Below are 20,743 nucleotides of genomic sequence, written 5' to 3'. Positions count from 1 at the left end.
ATTTTTCAAAAATAATCTACAATAGCAGTTAAACTTCCGTAAATATAGTTTGGAATGATACAGTAAAACCCTGTGGGGATTGGTTGCTGCCAGATAAGTGTATTTTCTGCTTGCTTGAGACTTACACTTACAATGCCTCACTAAAAATGACCTGCTGCCTCATAATCCTCTGATTTTTGCTCACGATATGTCTAATATGCAGATACCATGACAAATCTTGGATCTGCTAAGCCAGCCATTTGAAAAAGAACACTGTGTCTAAATATTCACCTTCTCATGGAACTCCTTTCTTATTATTAAACCTGATAAGCAACCATATTCTGATGTTGTCAAACTAAACTAAGTACAAGGCAGGAACTTGTTGAAGGTGTCGCCTAGCGCGCAAGTGGTAGATTAGTGAACTAACGGCAATGCGAGTCAATTTTAAACTTCCATATTTTTTAACTATTATTTTATTTATTATAATTCTTATTTGTTTTCCTCAATTTTTTCACCAGTTGCTTGAATTCTGGATACCAGGGGCTTTACTATAGTTCAGATTTCCTAAATCTTGATAGACTTAAACTGGATTTGTGCAACCGACTGAAATATAGTATACATTTTGGAAATATCTAAAGTGTCTCATTCAACGTAAAATGGAATTAGAGACACAAAATTCTGCAGGTGTTGGAATTTGGAGCTGCTTATGCTGCTCGCCCCAATGAGCTCCTCCAGCAAATTGTTTATTGCTCTTAATGAAATTATCTGTTTGAATTATACATGCATCGAAAAGCTCAATCAGACCAAATCACATGGCAATTTTGTCAAAATACTTTCAAATTAAATTTTCATAATAAAGTAATAAACATCTGAAGTTTAAAAAAATGATCAAATACAAATGATTTTAAAAATTCAGCCATTAAATTGTGCATGGTAGGACAGTTTTTACTTTACATATGCTTCGAATGTTGCTTGAGATGACAGGCCTTTGCGTGACTAGCTTCGAGCCTGTTGATAACTCAGCTGGAGACAAGTACACATTCTGACCTTCCTCACAGCGCGTCATTTCTGAACTCTTTCCGCAGTAGAAAGTTTATTCAACCTTTCTCTGAAATGCATTGAACCGATTATCATTCTGCCATTTAATCATGGCAAAACATGTTATTTTTCTGACAGCCCTAAAGCCAGAGAATAATTCTTAATGAATAGCTTGAAAGAAGAGGAATTTGAGATGTTTTAGCCTCAATTAATTCTGCTGTCAAAACAAAGGACAACTGTTGGAATTTCAATGTTGAGCTTCAACACAAAAGGTCAACTTTTGCACATAATTCCAGTGCCTGATGTCTTCCTGTTATTTCTTAAGAATAGAAAATTACATTAATACTTGTTTTAAAAATGAATCATGATAGCTGAAGACCAAAAGTCATTTACATACATTATTAAAGAGCATTTTTAAACATTAAAACAGGGCAGATATTTCAATTATTTATGGTTCTTTAAGGGAAAATAAATGAGAAACTATGATGTGTAAAATAATTTTACCTGAAACCTATGATCAAAGATATCATTTTTGTTAAAACATACAGGTCCTGTCTCTGTCTGTAAGAGAAACAAATAATTCAAGAGGAAATGGGAACTCTTCTGAATAATCTGCTCTCTTAACCCATAAATTACATACTTCATCACTGAATTTCACCAAAAAAGAAGGCTATTAATTTTTTTTGGAAGAGAAACAAATATAACCTATGTGAAGATCAAACTCCAGTTTTTTTAGCATTTCACAAATATTAATAGGAAATGTTATTTTTCAGAGATGTCATGATTGACAAACTCAATTACTTCTGTAAAACTTTTGTAATACATGAATGGCCCAAATGTCCTGAGAAATCCTCATGATAGTTAGTTACTCACGATTTACATTGGCAGAATGTCAATTAACTGCAGTTTATCAATAGTTATGTTAGAAAATATTGGTACTGACATTAGTCTTAGTGCAGAAACAGCAAGTCCATTGATTTCAATGGAGTAGGCTGTGAAGGAAATTGGCAAATTCTATGTAATTTACATTATTTGGAACTACCGTAAATATTTGTGTATAATGCATTTCGTGTATAATGTGACCCCCCCATTTTAGAAGGGAAAAAGGGAGAAAAATTTTACCCGCATATATTACCCCCTCTGCTCGCCCACCCAATTCACGCTGGCATCTCTCTCCCCCCTCGCCCACCTGAGTCACGTTGCTGTCTGTCCCTCTTGCCCACCCAATTCATGCTGGTGTCTCTCTCCCCCCTCACCCACCCGAGTCGCACTGGCGTCTCTTTCCCCCTTGCCTGCCTGAGTCGCGCTGGCATCTCTCTCCCCCCTCACACGCCCAAGTTGCACTGGTGTCTCTCTCCCCCCTCGCATGCCCAATTCACACTGCCATCTCTACCCCCCCCCCCCCCCCGTGCCCAACCTAGTTGCGCTGCCGTCAATGTAGGCAGCTGCTGTTAACCTTTCTTATTATTAAACCTGGCAGAAAAAATTGTTAAAATAATAACCTCATGTAAAATGCGACCCCCCCCCCATACTTTGAGCTCGAATTTCGGTACAAAATATTTTGCATTATACATGAATATTTACAGTGAGTACTGGGAGAATTTGCAATTACTCAATATTCTACTTTATAGCAAAGAAGCAGGTCTTGACCATGCTGACCAAGCTAGCCCCAATTAGCGAGATATGGGACCTGCTCTTCCCATGATCGGAAGAAGTTACTGAAGGTAGTGTATCATGCAAACAGAACATCGTGCAAATGCCCTTCCCCTCATTCAACTCCATCGAAACCTCCCACTGCCAAGGAAAGGCAGGATTTATGCTGAAAGATCGATCACATCCCAGATACACTCCCTTCTCCCTCCTTCCACTATGAAGGTGGTTCAAGAGGGTGACATTGTACGTAAACAGGCTTAGATGCCTGTGCTGAATATGATGTCCTAATTAAGCTAAAATTCTGTAACACATGATAAATATCTCTCTATTCCCTGCATATTCATATGTCTATGTAGAAACATATTAAACCCAACAATCTATCTGCTTCCATTACTAGCTCTTGCAACCCATTACAGGCACCAGTACACTCTAGGTTTTAAAAAAAAGCCTCCATACATCTCCTTTAAATTCCCCTCTCTCTCATTTTAAATGCATGCACACTAGTATATGTGAATTTAATACTGGGAAAAATTCTGACTGTCTACTCTATCAATGCCTCTCAAAATTTTATAAACTTTCTCAAATTTTTCCTTTGCTGCCAACACTCTAGAGAGAATAAACCCAACAAGCTTATCAAACCTCTCCCCATAGCTCATATTTGCTAATCCAGCTGGTATTCTGGTAGCTCTCTTCTGTATCAAAGCTCCACATCCTTCCTGTAATGGATCAACCATAATTTCAAGCACTACTCCAAGTTTTATATGAGTTCTTTGTTTTTTTCACTCAATGGCCTTACCAATAAAGACAAGTATGCCAATATGCCCACTTCACCATCCAATCTGCATACATGCCCATTTTCATGTTCTGGACCCCCAGATATCTCTGCACATCAATGGTTTTAACAGTCTTGCCATTAATGTATATTTTCCCCTTACAAATGACCTCCAAAAAGTGCAACATATCACACAGTTACTAACTAATAAAATCTTATTAGTACTAACAAAGGAACAGCCAGGGAAGATTCACCAAACAATGATAAATTCAAAATAATTGATTTTAATCAAACTATTAATCACATAACATTTCTTACTTAACTCTAAGCTTAACCCCACTATGTGCAAATATAATTATGTAAGTGTGTGCGTGAAGTAATTACGAAGAAAATGCAAAGCATCAAGTTCTTTTTAAATTGCTGCTTAAAACTAATAAAAAAGTATTTGTTTTTTTCCAAGTCAGTCCTTATACTTTTCAAAGTCACAAATCTTGCTGAGCCATTTTCCAGGACGAGATTTCATTTTAATCTCTCACCCTAGCAATCTTCAACTCTTTCTTATCTTCCTTAGAGTTATGGAGTTTTTTTTCCACGATGAGGTTGTACTCTTCATTTTCAAAAGAGTAGTTGGAAAGTGGTCTCCCTTTTGAAATCCACTTACTTCTGTACTCCCTTTTATTAGGAGTAACATATAACAACACGTATTCCAGTTATTGCAATTCAACCCTGTCTTTCACAAGGGTCCAATTCCCGTGTGTCCCACATGGATTTGATTTCTGAACTGTCTCAAAGTGTCTGAAATTGCCAATATATTTCTCAAAATCATGTGACATTTTATGAGCTCATCTCAATTCTTGGAAACCATGTGAACATGTACTGGAATCTCTTAGCAGTTGCCAGTTCCAGTTTCTTGGAAACCATGCCATATTCATAACTCAAAAGATCAACTCACTTCTGAATGTATTGTACGGGTGTGTAACCCTGTTACATTACCCAAGACATATTTATAGAAAATATAACTTAACACTAACTTAAATATTAATATTAACACAGATTCATTACACACAGATGTCCAGATTAAATTCCAAAGGCACTTTACTCCCCACAGCCATCAGGCTCCCGAATGAACCTCACAACAGCGATATCATGCTATCCTTGCCATATTAATTGATCTTTTCATTGTAACATCATATTCTTTAATTTCACTCTTGCTCTCTACTTGTACGGTTTTATACATGTTAGAGTTGACTTGCTGGATTGTTTGCAAAAGAACCCTTCTCACTGTACCAGGTATAATGCAAACTCTAAACTTTTAACTTGATCTACCTGCATTGAGCACTTATCCCACTAAACATTTCTGATCAGTGTGCCTGTGTAAATGTCTTTTAGACATTACAATTGTCCACGTTTCTAACACTTGCTCTGGAAATGTATTCCATATACCCACCACACTGTGTATGCAGAAGGTGACCGTCAGGACCCTTTTAAATCTTTCTGCTCTCACCTTTTATCTATGCCTTCTAATTTTTTATTCCCCTGCCCTGGGGAAAGAGATCTTATAAATGTACCTTATAATTTTAATAATTTTTCCTATAGCTACTCATTAGTCAGGAAGTCCCACCCTATCTAGCCACTTCTTAAAATTCAAGCCTACAAGTCCTGGTAACAATCTTGTGAATCTTTTTTACACTCTTATCCAGCTTATTGATAACTTTCCTAAAGCTGGATGACCTGAACTGTGTACAATACTCCAAGTGCAGTTTCACCAAAGTCTTGTACAGTTGTAACATGATGTCCTTATTCATATACTCAATGCTCTGATCAATGAATTCAAGCACACCAAATACTTTCATCACCCCTTTCATGGAACTACATATGTGTCCCTCTCAGTCTCTGATTTATAACACTCCCTAAGTCCTGTCTTTTAACTTACTAAAATGTTGTTGAAGTAAAAAAGCGTCCATCACCCATTGAAATGATTGTGCAGCATTCTTTAATCTAAATGGCATTCTTAAAAATTCAAACAACCCAAATGGGATAATTATTGCTGTCTTTGGAATGTCTTCTGGCTCCACTGGTACTTGGTGATAGCCACACACCAAGTCTATTTTGGAGAAGATTTTTGCTCCATGCAAATTAACCAAGAAATGCTGAATATGAGGCGACGTTAAGCCACCTGCATTCTCCACAAGGTCACCAACCTCTATTGTGCTTTGGGACCATGTGTAATGGGGAGACCAGGGGCTGTCGGACCTACGAATTATGACTACTTCCTTCATCTGGGGAAACTCATCCTTAGCTAAACACAGTTTGTCTAGTGGCAAGCAATGACCTTTCACATAGATAGGTGGGCCCTTAGTACAAATGCTGTGAGTAACACCGTGCTTTGCAGTGGAGGCAGAAAATTGTAGAGTAATAATTTCAGGGAAATCTTCCAATAGCTTGGAGAATTCATCCACTCGTCTACTTAATGTTTGAAGGCGCAGAGCAAGGCTAAAGGTGTCTGCCAGAGGAATGATCTGAAAAGTAGTTCCATCTATTAGCCAATGCCCTTTTATGTCAACAAGGAATGAATGAGTCCGAAGAAAATCTCCACCAGGCAAGGGTCAGGATACTGCTGCTACAATGAATGGCCAAGTGTAAAGATGTTTCTCTAACTTGACATTCATCTTCCTGGTGCCAAAGGTCGGAATGTTGGAACTGTTAACTGTTTGTATTTGCAGGTCCGGGGTAGGATGGTGTTTCAAAATCGGTGGGTGGAAATACACTAACTTCTGAATTGTTGTCCACTAAAAATTTTCACTGGGACAGTTGGTCCCATACACACAATAGGCTTGCAGGATTTTCACCAACCGCCACAACCCTTACTGGCAATTGGCCTGAGCGTTTCCCCCAAAGGAGCAGGGTGGAAGGCACTTGCGGGCATTTACTCCACGACGCCTACGATAATAACACTAAGAAGAGGTGTCCACAGGCTGCTTGCCTGTTTTGGGGCATTGTTTGTTTGTAGGGAGTGTTGTGTTAAGAGCACTAGAGTGTGACACGCCGTCAAGAATGGAGGGATTGGTTGCGCAGATTTGTTTTTCCTTGCTGTCCTATTTAGCCAGCCATAAAAGAGCTGCTACAGCTCTTGGGTCTTTGAATGAACACTTGGATAACAAGAGCCTAATATTGTCTGGCATTTGTTCTAAAAAAAGAGCTGTTCAAATAGCAGATTGAAACTTTCACCAGATGCCAGGCTCAGCATTTCATCCATTAGTTCTGAAGAGGCGTAGTCTCCCAACCCATTGAGCTTTGGTAGTTTGGCTGCTTTTTCCCTACGGGACATACCATATAACTGCAAAAAGTGTTTAAAGCGTCATACTTGCTGGAACATGTTGGATCCTTTAGGAAGTTGCCGACCCTCTTAGCGACAGCCCTGAGATGGTATTAATGAGTGGTAGGTATCGGTCGACTTTGCAAAGGTGAAATTGTGCTTCAGCTGCTGAAACCACAGTTCAGGCTCAGCTGTCCAGAAAGGTGGCAGCTTCACAGAGTCCATGTTTGTCCAAAAATATGTTTTTGGACTTATAGGGGTCACCAATTGTAGCCACTGGAATCGCAGTAGAAACGATTAAATAAGCACACAAGTCACTTCTTCAGTGAATCAAATGGATTTATTGTTCAGAACATGCGCAACCTTTTAAAATCCCAAATCGCGCACCCGACACGCCTTGATGTCATCACGCAATGACATCACATATCCGGTTCAATATCTTCTGGGAGTTGCGCCGTTGCACTTTATTATTTACTAGGATATTAATTTTGATATTCTAAGCTCTTTTGATAACCTTGACAGCCAGTAGCCCAGGGAGAATGACCTAATTCAGTAAAGCATAGGATCCAGCTTTAAGAACTAATTCCAAGTAAGTGTAAATCACAGAACAGCAAGCATAAAAGGCTTGCTGTTCCAATGTGGAGCAACTAATGAAATATCTTTTGAGCACTTCTTTGCAGGTTGAAAACTAATAAAGTTTCAGACACAATTGTGTTTTTCCTGCATTGTATTTTGTATTGAAAGTAGTTTGTTAAAATCTAGTTTGAAAAAATTCAAGAGCAATTCTTTCTAAAGTCCACATAAGCATTAATTGACAGACATCAAATCTGACGACTGGATTACATCAACATTGATGTGAATTTTTTTTTTAAGCCATAATTACATACATTTTATGCGTAAAAAGAACACATTAGTGATCTTAGTGAAATTTGGAATTATTTTAGCATTATAAAGCAGTATAGTTGGGAGTTAAATCTGAAGTCAGCTGCAGAATGGTAGGGTATATAATCTATTTTTCTTGATTGTTTACTTTCAACGTACTGTCATCTTAGATTTGATTTTTTTTCTATCTAAATTCCATTTGAATGTTATAATTCTAGTTTTCATCAGAAGCATTTTAAAAGTTAAAAAGGATTTTGACTTCTAAATAGCAGATAACAATAGCAAAAGTGGATATTCAGTTCAAATAGTTAACCGAATACACCAGATGCATAATTAATTCAAGAAACTTAGAAGACACCTTCAATTCAATGCATAACTCCAATAATCCAAAATACACTGATTTTGATGAACTTTATATTGGGTTGGATATGTAATTGTTCCTTCTTTTAATTCTAAGGTAAGGGGTGTAGCGATTCTGATTCATAAGAAACTATCATTTGAGTTGGAATCATTTACGGAGATTGCTGGTAAGGTTTTGATGGTGAATTGTGAAATTTTTGCAGAACCATGGACATTGTTGAATATTTATGCACCTAATTGGATGATGATCAATTTATCTCTGAGGCTTTTTTTAACATTAAATCAGGCCAATTAAAATATTTTGATTGGAGGGGATTTTAATTGTGTTTTGGATCCATTACTGAATAGATCTCCAAAAAGTATAAGGAAATCAAAGATGGCAATACAAATGGGATCTTTGATGAAAGATTTGAATTTAGTTGAAGTTTGGAGGAGAATAAATCCGACAGAAAATGACTTTTCTTTTTATTCATCTAGACATGATTCATTTTCTAGAATAGATTTGTTCTTGATTTCGGCACATTTGCAGGCTAGAGTAGTGCAGGCTGAATATAAGAGTTAGGGTTAGATCCGATCATTCTATGTTGTTTATTTATTGTGTAGGTTCTGAAGTGTTGCCATCAACTTACCGGTGGAGATTTAATGTAATGTTATTGAAGAAACCAGAGTTTATTACTTTTGTTATGGAACAGATTGCTTTATTTTTAGCTGAAAATGCTAATTCAGTTAGTAGTAATTTTGTAATGTGGGATGCTTTAAAAGTGTGGTCAAATTATTAGTTATTCTATTAAAGTTTCTTAAAAACTCAGTATCTGGCGGAAAGTTTGGTGTTGGAGAAACAAATTACTGAGTTGGTAAAGGAATTTCAGAAGAAGGTTACAGAAGATAAGAAACCAGCATTAACTCAGTTGAAATTACATTATACTTTACAAACATATCAGTATGAGAGATTAATTCAAAGATCTAAGCAACATTATTATGAGTTGGGTGAGAGGGCTCATAAGGTATTAGCTTGGCAATTAAAAATGGAACAAATATCGAGAACTATTAATGCTGTTAAAAAGAATTCAATAGTTACCTATAAACCTCAGAAAATCAATGACCAATTTTATTCATTTTATCAGAAATTGTATACTTCTGAGGGAAAGGAGGATGATGGTTCTATTGAATCCTTCTTATCTAAGTTAAATTTACCAGTTTTGGGAAGGAAGCGGTAAAGGAATTGGAAGCTCCATTTATAGATTTTGAGATTAAAGAAGCTGTACAAGAGATGCCAAATGGAAAGTCGCCAGATGATGACGGATTTTTAGTGGAATTTTATAAAGTGTTTTATGAAGATTTATCTTCTATATTTATGGACGTGTTGCAACAAATAACTGAAGTTCAGTCATTACTGGAATCTTGTTCAAGTGCAATAATTACAGTGATTCCAAAGAAAGATAGCTTCATATCGACCAATTTCTTTATTAAATGTGGATTATAAAATAGTGGCTAAAGTATTGGCAAATAGACTTGCTAAATGTTTACCTCAGTTGGTACATACAGATCAAACAGGTTTTATTAAGAATAGATGTGCATCTGATAATATTCTTAGATTGATAACGTTGATCAATGCATCGAGTCAGCATCCCAACCAACCAATCAATGGTGGTTGCGCTTGATGTGGAAAAAGCATTTGATAGAGTTGAATGGAATTTTTTATTTAAGGTACTGGACTAGTTTAATTTTGGCCCTTTTTTTACTGGTTGGGTTAAGGCATTGTATAAAAATCTGATTACTAGGGTGCTGACGAATGGCCAAACTTCTTTTCCTTTTAAATTATCGCGATCAACTCATCAAGGTTGTCCATTGTCACCAGCCTTGTTTGCATTGGTCATTGAACCATTAGCTCAGGCAATTCGACAGAATGATAAGGTTAAAGGGATAAGAATTGCAGATGATGAGCATAAGATTAATTTATTTGCTGATGATGTATTGATTTATTTGACACATCCAGAACATTCTTTGAAAAATTTACAAGAATGTTTAGTTCAATTTGGGGAGTTATCTGGGTTTAAGTTGAATTGGGATAAGAATGAAATATTGCCAATTTTGGAAGGGGATTATAAAGAGTGTAAAAATTAAGATGGTGTGATAAAATTAAATATTTAGGGGTAACTGTGAATGCAAATTATCAATCTTTATATAAGTTAAATTATTTATCTTTATTGAAAAAGATTAAAATGGATTTGATTAAATGGAAGGATCTTTCATTAACACTAATAGGTCGAGTAAATTGTATTAAAATGAATATTTTTCCTCGTATTCAATACTTATTTCAGTCAATTCCATGTTCACTTTCAAAGGGTTTTTTTCAGGATTTGAATAAGGCGGTGAGAAAAATTTTATGGAAGGGAAAATTAGCTCAAGTAGCTTTACAGAAATTGACATGGAAATATGCATTAGGTGGACTTTGGTTGCCTCATTTTCAAAATTGTATCACTTTTCTAATGTAGAAAATAATTCCCCCAAATATTCAGCTGAATATTTGAATACAGTATAAAATTATCTGCATACAAATGCTAATGAAGTTTCATTTTCTGAGAAGAAAAATGCATTAGCACTCAAGGCAGTACATACTTACCAGGTCGGTCTTTGCCAGTGCCTTTTGTTTCAGTAAACTTCTGTATCAAACTTTCAACTGTAGTATTCTCAATATTCTGTACTAACTCTTCATGCACCTAAAAATCAAAAACAGTTTATTTTTAAATGGATAAACAAAGAAAATCTCAAATGTATGTACATTCCCATGGTAGGGAAGTCTAGGACAAGAAACCACAATTTCAGGATAAAAAGGTGTCAATTTAAAACAGAAAAGAGGAGAAATTTCTTTAGCCAGAGGGTCACAAATGTGTGGAACTTGTTGCCACAGGCAGCAGTGGAAGTGAGGTTGTTGGGTGTATTTAAGGCAGAAATTGACAGATATTTGATTAGTCATGGCATCAAGGGTACAGGGAGAAGGCCGAGGAATGGGGATGAGTGATAAGGATCACCTGATAATTAAATGGCAGAGCAAACCTGACTGGCCAATTGGCCTACGTCTGCTTTTAGATCTTGTGATAAACAAAACATGAAAGTTGTAGAAAGCCTGCAGTCAATAAACATTCAACAAGGTATGGGAGTTAAAAATCCCCATAACTATCAATCAAGATTTAAATTTATGTAACAAAATTTGAATCAAGATAAAAAATTGTAAATTAATGGCAGATTTTACGATTATATTACTGATAGGTCAGTCCATGAACCCTATGAGAATACTCTATCTAATTATTTATTTTGTTTTTTTGTCCTCTCTTCCTGAATAATAACCTGCTGACGAATTGGCACTAGGGCAGTGACATCATGTTTGACAAATCTGTCAACTTTCAAGAGGGAAATTATTAACAATTTGCTTTGAGTTAATTTACGAAGACATTTAATGAAATACAAATTTACAACTTTAAAACTGAAAATTTCCAAAAAGCAAGTTGAAAGGCCAGAAGTCTTTTCACTCATTGCACCAAATGTGCAGAAATGGGGTGATTTTCTGTCAGGTTCATATTGGGATCTTGCTATTTCTTAGTCTAAATTGGGAGCAGTGAAAGAATTATTGAAAGCAATTCAATAGTCATTTAATAAAATAAACATCATTAGTATTGGATAGACAAACTTAAAATTAAACTTAATGTAAATAATTCCCAAAAATGAAAAAATAAGTTATAGGTAATGTGGAAATGCTGAAGCTTTGAATGAATATTTTCTGTTGGTTTTAACAGTGAGGGCGCATCTAACATGGCAAAGAAAGATGTTATGTTTGCATTGGGAAGTGAAGATAATCACTGCCAATAAAGAGGTGGTGCTGAGCAAACTAGATAGAATGCATTCCAGGGCATTGAAAGACATGGCAGAAGTTAGGGCAAGGTGTTTGTGATACTTTATCAAAAGCCTCCAGATCCAGTGGATTGGAAGATGATAAATATCATGATGCCATTTTAAAAAATGTAAGGAAAAGGCAGATAACTATGGTCCAGTTAGTTTAACATCTGTAGAAAATACTTGAAGCTATCATTAAGGAAGAAATAGTGAATCGTCCGTATAGAAATTGTTCCACCAGGCAAATTTACTGGAGTTTTTTGAGGATATAAATGAGTGCAGTGGACAGAGGGGAACAGGTGAATGGAGTGTTCTTGGATTTCCAGAAACCATTTGATAAGATGCCACATAAAAGACTTATTCATAAGACAAGGATGCAGAGTTGGAGGCAGTTCACAGGAGGTACACCAGGTTGATTCCAGAGATGAGAGGGTTAGCCAAAGAGGAGACATCATGTGACCTGGGACTATATTTCGGGAATTCTGAAAAATGAGGAGGATCTTACAAAAATAAATAAAATTTTGAAATGGATAGACAAGATGGAGGCAAGAAAGTGATTTACACTGTTAGGTGAGACTTGAACTAAGATAATATAGCATCAAGATTGAGGAAAATAGTTTTAGGATGGAGATGACAAGGAATTGCTTTACCCAGAGAGGAGTAAATCTGTGTAATTCACTGCCCAAGAAAGTAGGAGTTGTGGTCTCATTAAATATTGGACATTTAAGACGGAATTAAATAGATTTTGCATAGTATGGGAATTAACGGTAATGAGGAAAAGGCAGATAGGTGGACTAATTCAATGGCAAGATTGAAGCGAAGCACAAAAGTCTGCAGATACTGTCATTGTAGTCAATACACAAACACTGAAGGAACTCAGCCAGTCTTGCAGCATCCATTGGAGGTAAGGATATATTATGGATGTTTCAGGCCTGAGCCCCTTCTTCAAGGGATATAAAAAAAACCTCCTGCCTGTGTTTTCCCACATTAAAAGCAATTTGCAGTAGCCAAATATCCTACCAACCCACATCCTATTGGAATATAGAATGTAACTGGTGAACCCAGGGTAAATTCACGTTGTCACAGGGACAATGTGCATACTCCACACAGACAGAGGTCATGATTGAACTGAGGTCACTAAAATTATGTGGCGGGGGCATTACCATCTGCACCACCAAGCCACCCTCAAAATTTGTTAAATCACCATTTTCCACAAAGAGCTACTTATTTAGACATATAGCATGATAACAGGCCTTTATTCCCAATTACACCCAATTGTAGGCCTACAATTATACCCAATTGGCCTACAATCCCAGAACGTTTTGAATGGTGGGAGGAAATTGGAGTACCCAGAGGAAATTCAGGCAGACATGGGGAGAACATACAAACTCCTTACACACAGTGCCAGATTAAAATCCTGCTACACTAATCATGCCATTGTTCAAGTTGATTTATTTGAATCAATATTTTAATCTGATGTAAATTAGAATTTGTGCTGTGACAGATTATGTTATATTTTATATTGTATATAGATATGTTTTAAAGGGGGTAAGTTGTGGCAGGATTTTTAGTTAGGTCACACACACATTGATTACCGTAGATTAAAAGGTGATTTAGGAAGGCTGGAGGTGGGGGCTGAGAAATGGCTGATGGAATTTAATACAGATAAGTGTGAGGTGTTACATTTTGGAAAGGCAAATCTAAATAGGTCATATGCATTAAATGGTAGGCTATTGAGATGTGCAGAGCAACAAAGGGATTTAGGAGTGATGGTAAATAGTACCCTCAAGGCTGATACTCAGGTAGATGGTGTGGTGAAGAAGGCATTTGGAATGTTGGCCTTCATAAATCGGAGTATTGAATTCAAGAGTAGGGAGGTTATGATGAAATTGTACAAGGCATTGGTGAGGCCAAATTTGGCGTACTGTGTACAGTTTTGGCCACCAAATTATAGGAAAGATATAAACAAAATAGAGAGAGTGCAGAGAATGTTGACAGGATTTCAAGGTTTGAGTTACAGGGAAAGGTTGTGCAGACTAGGGCTTTTTTCTCTGGAGCGTAGAAGATTGAGGGGGGACTTGATAGAGGTGTTTAAGATTTTAAAAGGGACAGACAGAGTAAATATGGATAGGCTTTTTCAATTAAGAGTGGGGGAGATTCAAACTAGAGGGCATGGTTTAAGATTGAGGGGGGAAAATTATAAGGGGAACATGAGGTGAAATTTCTTTACGCAAAGGGTGGTAGGGATGTGGAATGAGCTTCCGGCAGACATGGTTGAGGTGGGATCATTGGTTACATTTAAGAATAGACTGGATAGTTACATGGAGAGGAGAGGACTGGAGGGGTATGGACCGGGTGCTAGTCAGTGGGACTAGGAGGGTGGGAATTTGTTACGGCATGGACTAGTAGGGCCGAACTGACCTGTTCTGTGCTGTAAGTGGTTATATGGTTACATACAAACATTTCAAAACAGATCTCATTTAAAATGCCAGAGCTCTGCTCAAGTCAGACAGTCCAGGCTCCGAGTGCCTTTGCAAAAACTTTGAAGGATGCGTATAAGGACTTCACAAGTAGGTATTAATTGGAAGTGCTGTGGAGGAATGGATTATTGTTTCGGAAAGCAACAGATGAACGAACTCGGAAGATTGGGTCTGGAACCGCAGTCTGTCTGAGTGCAGTTGGCTGTTCTAAGAGGGTCATGTGCTTTTCTCTGAGAGAGAGAGAGAGAGAGAGAGAGAGAGAGAGAGTGAGAGAGAGAGAGAGAAATTCAGTTCTACAGTTCAGCAGCAGCAGCTGGGACAGGAACAGGACAAGCTGGCAAACTGGTGGACAAACCCCATTTTGAAGATGGGTTGTGAGTTCTTAGTTCAGCCTGGTCAAAGCCCTTGTGGTCCATACAAGAGGAGAGGACTGTCTGCATAATGTTTCACTTGAAATAAGAGAAACAAAAAGGAGTTATCATCTGGAAAACCCTGATGGGACAAGTGTCTTTGGCAAGACATTGACATGGCTGATTAAAAGGAATCAGTTTGTGTCCAGGATCAACAAATCTCTCTGAAAACCAACAAGAATCTTCCTGAGCAGTAACTATTTACCTTTCAAGCACCAAAGCCTGGTGAAATTCATAAATGTTAAATTCTGTGCACAGTATAAGAACTGCCTGCAACTAGTAAACTTGGAGGAATGAGAAGTGAGATTGGCCTGCGAATAATAAAGAACTTTTCTGAACTTATATACACATTACATTCACGCATGTTTACAATTAGAAGGGGGTTATGTTAGGTTAATAGTAATAAGATAAGGTTTGATCTTGTTTTCATGTTTAAAGTTAATTAAAAGCAACTTTTGCTTAAGTAACCATTTGTCTTGGTGAATATCTATTGATGCTGGGATTTGGGGTCCTCTGGGCTCATAACACTATAAATTTACCGCCTTTCTAATTGTAAGCGCATGAGTGGCCAATGGGACCCTCTTCTGTTTTCTCCAGCTTAGATTGTTTCTACGAGAAAGATAGGGACCAACATTGACCCAACCTGAAATTAGTGAAACTGAATGAACAGTTTGGATGGAGAATATATCGAAATTGATTACAAAAATATACTATGCTCTCCAGAGTGAAAGTGTAAAACCAGGGTTACAGAGATCAAGGGAAAGATGGGAGTCAGACTTGGGTGTGGTGATTCAGAAAGAAGTTGGTCAGATAGGTTTAAATGCAAAATATGGACTGGTTCAGTATAATTTTTTTTATACCAGTTATATCTTACCCCAAAAAAACTACACAGATCAAAAGCCAAAAGTGCAGAGATGTGTTTCAGATATGGGTCTGAGACAGAAACTTTTTTACATGTTATGTGGTCATGCGTGTAAGTGAGGCCATTTTGGTAAGAAATTGCAGGAAAATTAACCAGGATAACAGGAGTAGCTTTCACAGGCGATCCGGAGCTATATCTATTAGGTAATTTCATGGAAATAAGTGACAAATTGATCAAATATCAAATCTAATTTCTAAAAATAGCACTGCCGGTAGCAAAAAATATGTATTGCAATCACTTGGAAGTCCAACTCCCTTCTACCTATAGCACGATGGATTTCAGAAATGAACATCTGTATACCTACTAAAAAAAAATCACATAACTTAAAGAATAAATATGACACTTTTGTAAAGGTCTAGCAGCCATACCTGAACCACATAGGGGCCCAGATACAGTAATAAAAAGGAATAAAAATGTGTATGAAACTATTATAAATACAAAAACGTAGTTTCCCCAACTGTAGGGTGGTGAAGAAGGCTTTTAGTATGCTGGCCTTTATCAATCATTGCATGGAATATAGGAGTTGGGAGGTGATGTTGAGATTGTATAAGACGTTGGTGCGGCCTAATTTGGAGTTCTGTGTGCAGTTCTGGTCGCCTAATTATAGGAAGGATATAAACAGAGTGGAGAGAGTGCAGAGAAGGTTTACCAGAATGTTGCCTGGGTTTAAGCATCTGGAGTATGGGGAGAGATTGGACAGATTGGGTCTTTATTCTTTGGAGCGTAGAAGGTTGAGAGGGGATTTGATAGAAGTATTTAAGATTATGAAAGGGATAGACAGAATGGATGTGGATAGACTATTTCCGTTAAGAGGAGGAAAGTTTAAAACAAGAGGACATGAGTTAAGAATTAAGGGGCAGAGGTTTAGAGGTAACATGAGGGGGAACTTCTTTACTCAGAGAGTGGTAGCTGTGTGGAATGATCTTCCGGGAGAAATAGTGGCGGCGGAGTCAATTGTATTATTTAAGAAAAGGTTGGACAGGTATATGGATGAGAAGAAGATGGAGGGTTATGGGCATTGTGCAGGGAGGTGGGATTAGAAAGGGGTGTTTGGTTCGGTGCGGACTAGAAGGGCCTAATGGCCTGTTTCCGTGCTGTAATTGTTATGTTATTTACTCTAAATATTTAAAATATATGTAAGCTCTGACAGTGAACGGATCTGAATGTATGGAAGGGGGAGGGAGAGAGGGACTTTTTTTTGTGCTTGTGAAAAAAAGTTTAATATATTGTATATTTTTTTAAAATAAAATATTTAAAAAAACAGATTTTCTATGAAAGTTATCAGGTTCTTAAACGTCCCTGTATTTCCCTAAACCTAACCATAAACTACTCTAAGATCACCAAATTATCTATCTGCACAACTGAATTTTCACTTTTTCTCTAGCATTAACTGCAACTTTGAATATTTATTTATCTACCCTTTTATACAGTATTTATTATATTTCTTTTTGACTTGATATATCTTATGTATATGGTTAGCTCCAGCAAACAAGAATTTTGGAACATCTCTAAGGATAAGGGGGAAGTTTTTTAGGACTGCGATGAGGAAAATGTTCTTCTCTCAGAGAGTGGTAAATATGTGGAATTCTTTGCCACAGGAAGTAGTTGAAGCCGGATTCCTCTCAATATTTAAGTGTAGGTTAAATTTGGCCCTTGTGACCAAGGGGATTGGGGGTATGGAGAGAAGGCAGGAACCAGGTACTGATCAGCCATGATCATAATGAATGGCAGTGTAGGCTTGAAGGGCCAAATTGCCTACGTCTACACCTATTTTCTATGTTTCTACTTTGCACTCAGGTGTGTAACAATGAATTTTCCCTCTCTCAATCACACACACACATTAAAAAAAAACTATTATTATTATCTAAATTTATTCCATGAAAACATTTCTGTGCAGTGAATTAATTCTTCCTAAATCTTTGTTTACCCTATTGGGCGGATTCACATACTGAGAACACAATATCTTGTATATCTGCCAAGTTACTCTTGTCTGTCCATTGCTTAATTCATATGGTCCATTGGATTAAATATAAATCAAATAGTTTTTTTCTTGCTTTAATTTTATTGCTGATAAGTCAATAACAAAACTTTGGTGAACTTGGAACTATGTTTTGAATTTTTTCATGTCATTTTCACTAGTTACCAACCTGACCAATCTGTATGTGAGTTTCTTCTATAGATTGTTTGAAAGAACTCAGTATTTCTTTCATGTGCTTAAGGTGAGCTTCTTCAATTTCCTGAAATTTCTGGTATAAATAAATAAAACAAGGTTAAAATTAAACTTTATTTTCAACAATACTAAGTTTAAATGAAAAAGTAACAGATGTATGAAAGGCAGCATTAAAATATAAATTAACTAATGTCAAATAATGAAATATTAGCCATTTAATTTGCCAGGAAAAATTGAATTAGTCTAAATTATATTAATGAACAAGCACTGTGGACCCAGTTTCAATAAGAAACCAAAAGCAAATTTTAAAAAATCAAGACATTTAATTGTTGACACAGATCAAGAAACTTAGGAAGCAAGCATTAAATGGCCAATAATTGAAATATAAGCTTTATCATAACTGCTCTTTGAACAGAAGGCTTCATGGTTTACTTATATTCCATATTCAGCCACCAAATACTTTAGTATTCGACTATATCATTGGTAGTGATATTCTTTTGGGTTTTTAATATGATCCAGTATTAAAAATATTCTCTGCATAGCATAATGAAATTGAAAGCAGTATTATGAAGAATAAAAATCTAATTCATGATGCAGATAATTCATTATCACTGCAAGTCATTTTTGTTAAATAGAAAGAACCATCACTCACCAACATCTATCCTCACTATTTCCTCAACCTCTTACATACCTTCTAAAAGCCCATATGTATGCTTCGGGAAAAGAGAAAAAAAATATTTTATCCTGGCAACCATTCACACAGTGCCTTTAAGGGTGGCATTCCTCCAATATTGGAAAGTTCTCCATGATGATCATTCCAATTCAAATGACCCATGTTTAAAAAAAAAACAAGTTTACAGTTACGCTGGCTCTGGGATCCTTGAAGTCATCAAGTAATACCTATAGAAAATGATATCCTATACTTGATAGCTTAGATGCTGAGATCCCCATATTAAACAAATTTCAATTTGGGATACAATTGGAAGGACATAAAAATTGATTAGTGGAGAAAATAGAAAACTGCATTTGTGCAGCAATATTCTTGCAATTATGGCATCAAGAAACACACATGATCAGATGCATGCCTTTTTCATATAAATAAAAGTATTCCACATTGCATGTTGCTTCCTTGGTGTCCCTGCAGAATCAGTCCAGTTATTCAGTATTTGCTATTTATGTTACATGTTTATACAAATGCAGTGCACCTCATCTCTTCCATTATTTCCATTTAGAATATCCTTGCTTTGTAAAAGGCATCTATCTTATCAAGACCGATCTTGCATTTGGTACAGAGGGGTTCACACAAGTCTTTCATTATTGCTACTGGATTAGAAGAAAGATGGATTTCTAAAGTGCTTTTATTTCAGAAATTATTTTATGAAATTGTTAGTTATACTGTACTTTTCAAAATAAAATGATACACTAATTGCCAAGCAAGATCAGAAGTTACATGATTTAATCAGTGCGGACTAGAAGGGCCGATATGGCCTGTTCCCGCACTGTAATTGTTATATGGTTATAATATAAATCAGTAATTTATTTGAAATGCACTATTATTTTGTCTTAAGACCACATTTATATCATCCTTCAGTTTGTTAATCTTAAAAATGAAAACTGCAGGGCATAACACAAAAACCTAATTGTTCATCTCAATAGAAAATTGTGGGTTGTGCATATAATTTCTTAATATACACCAACTATATATATTTAGCTTTATTGTTACCTCAACTTTCTCTCACCATGTTCCTCAATTAAGATGAATAGGAAATACCTATTCATAAACAAACTTGCAGTATGAAAAAAAGCACACTGTGGATCCCACTTATACAATAAATGAAGTACCAGTAACAAAAATGTACCAATTAGCAACTGTCAAATACATACCCTTGAAGTTTCTGTCATTTTTTGTTCAAAATCTGTTCTGGCCACTGCATATTTTTCCACATATAATTTATAGGTTTCTGTAGCTTTTTTAGATTTTACAATAGCCTGAACAGAAAAACAAACACCACAAAAATATTGATGCATTATTTTGCTCAGAACAGGATGTACATATTTATGAAGATCACATTAGCATGGAGGTGTGGAATATAGACTATAAAATATTACATTTCTTTAAAAACTGAACATTTGATCAACCTTAAAAATGGGCTAATATGTTCATTGCATTTTACATTCTTGTCTTTTCAGATTTATTTGTAAAACCCTTATCAAAGCTTAACTAGTTCATGCATTTATTATAGACTGATCTATACTGCTATCTGGCTTACAGAAGGCTTTAATATTGCCAACAGATTAACTGTCATTTTAAATAACAACATTCCTCTTCCACCCTTAAAACATATTCCACATGTATTTAAGCTACATCCAAGATTACAGGTGTTACGGCTAGTGAGGAGAATAGTCTCAAGCCAAAGAACAATGTTGATCAGCTAGTAAATTAGGCAAAGCAAAAAGTAGAGATAACTGAATACTGATTAGTGCAAAGTAATGCATTTTGAGAGTTCAAATAAGGATAAGGACATGCAGAGTGAATGGGTAGGAACCCAGGGAATACAGGACCTTGGTTTAAAAATCCATATCCCTGAAGGTGGCATTTCAGGTAAACCGAGTGGTGGTGAGGGCATGCAGGTGACTTTAATTAGCCACAGCATAGAATATAGGAGCACAGAAGTTATAGCATAACTTTATAAGAAGTTAGTGAGAAGGCATATTTCATATTCTAGAATATTTCATGCAATTTTGATTGTCACAGTAATTTCAGATGTGATTGTCCTAGAGAGGGTGGAAAGGAGATTCACCAGGATGGAGTGCCACAGTGATGAGGAGGGATAGACTGGAATTGTTTTGCTTTCAGCAGATAAGACTAC

The 20,743-nt window shown here is 36.3% G+C and overlaps 1 protein-coding gene across 10 annotated transcripts in view; it reads right to left on the bottom strand.

Moving 5' to 3' along the window:
- Positions 1 to 20,743, bottom strand: part of fcho2 (FCH and mu domain containing endocytic adaptor 2) — a 241,038-nt gene that overhangs the window by 146,020 nt on the left and 74,275 nt on the right. For all 10 annotated transcript variants that reach the window (XM_069937031.1, XM_069937066.1, XM_069937035.1 and 7 more), the window contains 3 exons: positions 19,758 to 19,862; positions 17,851 to 17,949; positions 10,624 to 10,720 (listed from right to left, as the gene is read on the bottom strand). In XM_069937031.1, the coding sequence (XP_069793132.1) occupies positions 10,624 to 10,720; positions 17,851 to 17,949; positions 19,758 to 19,862 (301 nt within the window). The remainder of the gene's footprint in view (positions 1 to 10,623; positions 10,721 to 17,850; positions 17,950 to 19,757; positions 19,863 to 20,743) is intronic.

The sequence above is a fragment of the Narcine bancroftii genome, chromosome 1 (assembly GCF_036971445.1).
Source record: "Narcine bancroftii isolate sNarBan1 chromosome 1, sNarBan1.hap1, whole genome shotgun sequence".
NCBI classification, from domain to species: Eukaryota; Metazoa; Chordata; class Chondrichthyes; order Torpediniformes; family Narcinidae; genus Narcine; species Narcine bancroftii.
The sequence above is the reverse complement of the archived record's forward strand: the minus strand, read 5'-3'. Positions and strand labels throughout refer to the sequence as shown.